This window comes from Apium graveolens, chromosome 8 (genome assembly GCF_009905375.1).
Source record: "Apium graveolens cultivar Ventura chromosome 8, ASM990537v1, whole genome shotgun sequence".
Classification (NCBI taxonomy): Eukaryota; Viridiplantae; Streptophyta; class Magnoliopsida; order Apiales; family Apiaceae; genus Apium; species Apium graveolens.
This window is the reverse complement of record NC_133654.1, coordinates 217,466,451-217,467,739: the sequence shown is the minus strand read 5'-3', so window position 1 is coordinate 217,467,739 and position 1,289 is coordinate 217,466,451. Positions and strand designations below refer to the sequence as shown.

General features: G+C 35.5%; 1 protein-coding gene across 1 annotated transcript; it reads right to left on the bottom strand.

Moving 5' to 3' along the window:
• On the bottom strand, nucleotides 1-660 carry LOC141680338 (uncharacterized). The gene has a single exon (XM_074486593.1). It carries the CDS (start codon nucleotides 658-660, stop codon nucleotides 1-3), a length of 660 nt encoding a protein of 219 aa, XP_074342694.1.
• Between the last annotated feature and the right edge of the window lie 629 nt (nucleotides 661-1,289).

The following is a 1,289-nucleotide window of genomic DNA, read 5'->3' as shown; positions in this document are numbered from 1 at the left end:
TCACCACCCTATGAAAAATTTAGTGTTTTTATCTCCCTCCAAATTCCACCTAAGCCTTGATTTTTGTCTGAGCATTTTTGATTTCATGATATAGAGATTTTGTAATCTCAAATACATCTCCTTTTTCACCTCTTCTGGAGCATAGTCCTCATCTGCTAGAAATTGGTCTTTTTTCGCAATCTTGAAAAAACTGTCCGCATTACCGTTCTCAAGTTTATTATAATAACTCACTATCCGTCTTAGTTTCTTACTCTTTAACTGAACATTGTCCGTCCCTGATTCCTGCCAAGATCGTTCTAACAACTCTCTCAAATTCTGATCATCCAACCAGCAATAAAATATTTTAAATAGTTTAGGACCACCTTCTATGAATTTATTCCCCAGGATTATAGCACGATGATCTGAGTTCTTCATGTCTAACACTTGCACTGACCAATCCCATATATCAAACAAAATCCAATTAAGCAGTGCTATATCCAATTTGTTGTGTTTTCTTTCTCTACCACACCACGTGTATTCAGAATTGACAAATCTCACTTCATGAAGGTCATTATGCTCTATAAAATCATTAAATGACACTGAATCATTTTCTTTATAATCACAATTAAGTCTTTCCGAAGAAACACGGACAACATTGAAATCTCCTACTATAAAATTCATAGCACTAAAGAATTAACCTAATTTAGCACTCAAAATATTTCACGGTCCTAACTTGTCACTTGTTGATAAAGGCGCTTAAATATTAAAAACTTGAAATATTTAACCATTAGTTACAATCTGACCACAAATTCTCTACCAGTTCAGTCCTTGTTCCATGAATGAAACCTGAACAGATGAAGGATCCCAAAACATGACTAGACCACCTAAGTGACCTAAAGGAGGGGACTCCAACCAACACTTAGAATCAAAGACACATAAAGACTATTTTTTCCCACTATTGCTAAAAGAGCAAATTGATTCCTGCAGACATACTATCACTGGAGAGTGAGTCTGTACATAACCTTTAACATTATTCCTATGATGAGCAACAGCGAGGCCCCTCACATTTTAACTAAAGATCGAAAAATAATCTATAGACATGGTGATTACCATTGAAAGAATAAATGTACTTTACTTAAGGAATTCCTCTATCTCCGATAGAGTCGTATCTTTGTCCTCAACCGCTACCAATCCCATTAATAGACTCGATTCCAAAACCAATTGAGCTTTCTTTATAAGGCCCGACTTCAGAGGAATGGATTTCAGTCTCTTTATGTTTCTTTTTGGCAGTTGGAAAGCCTTGAAAATAC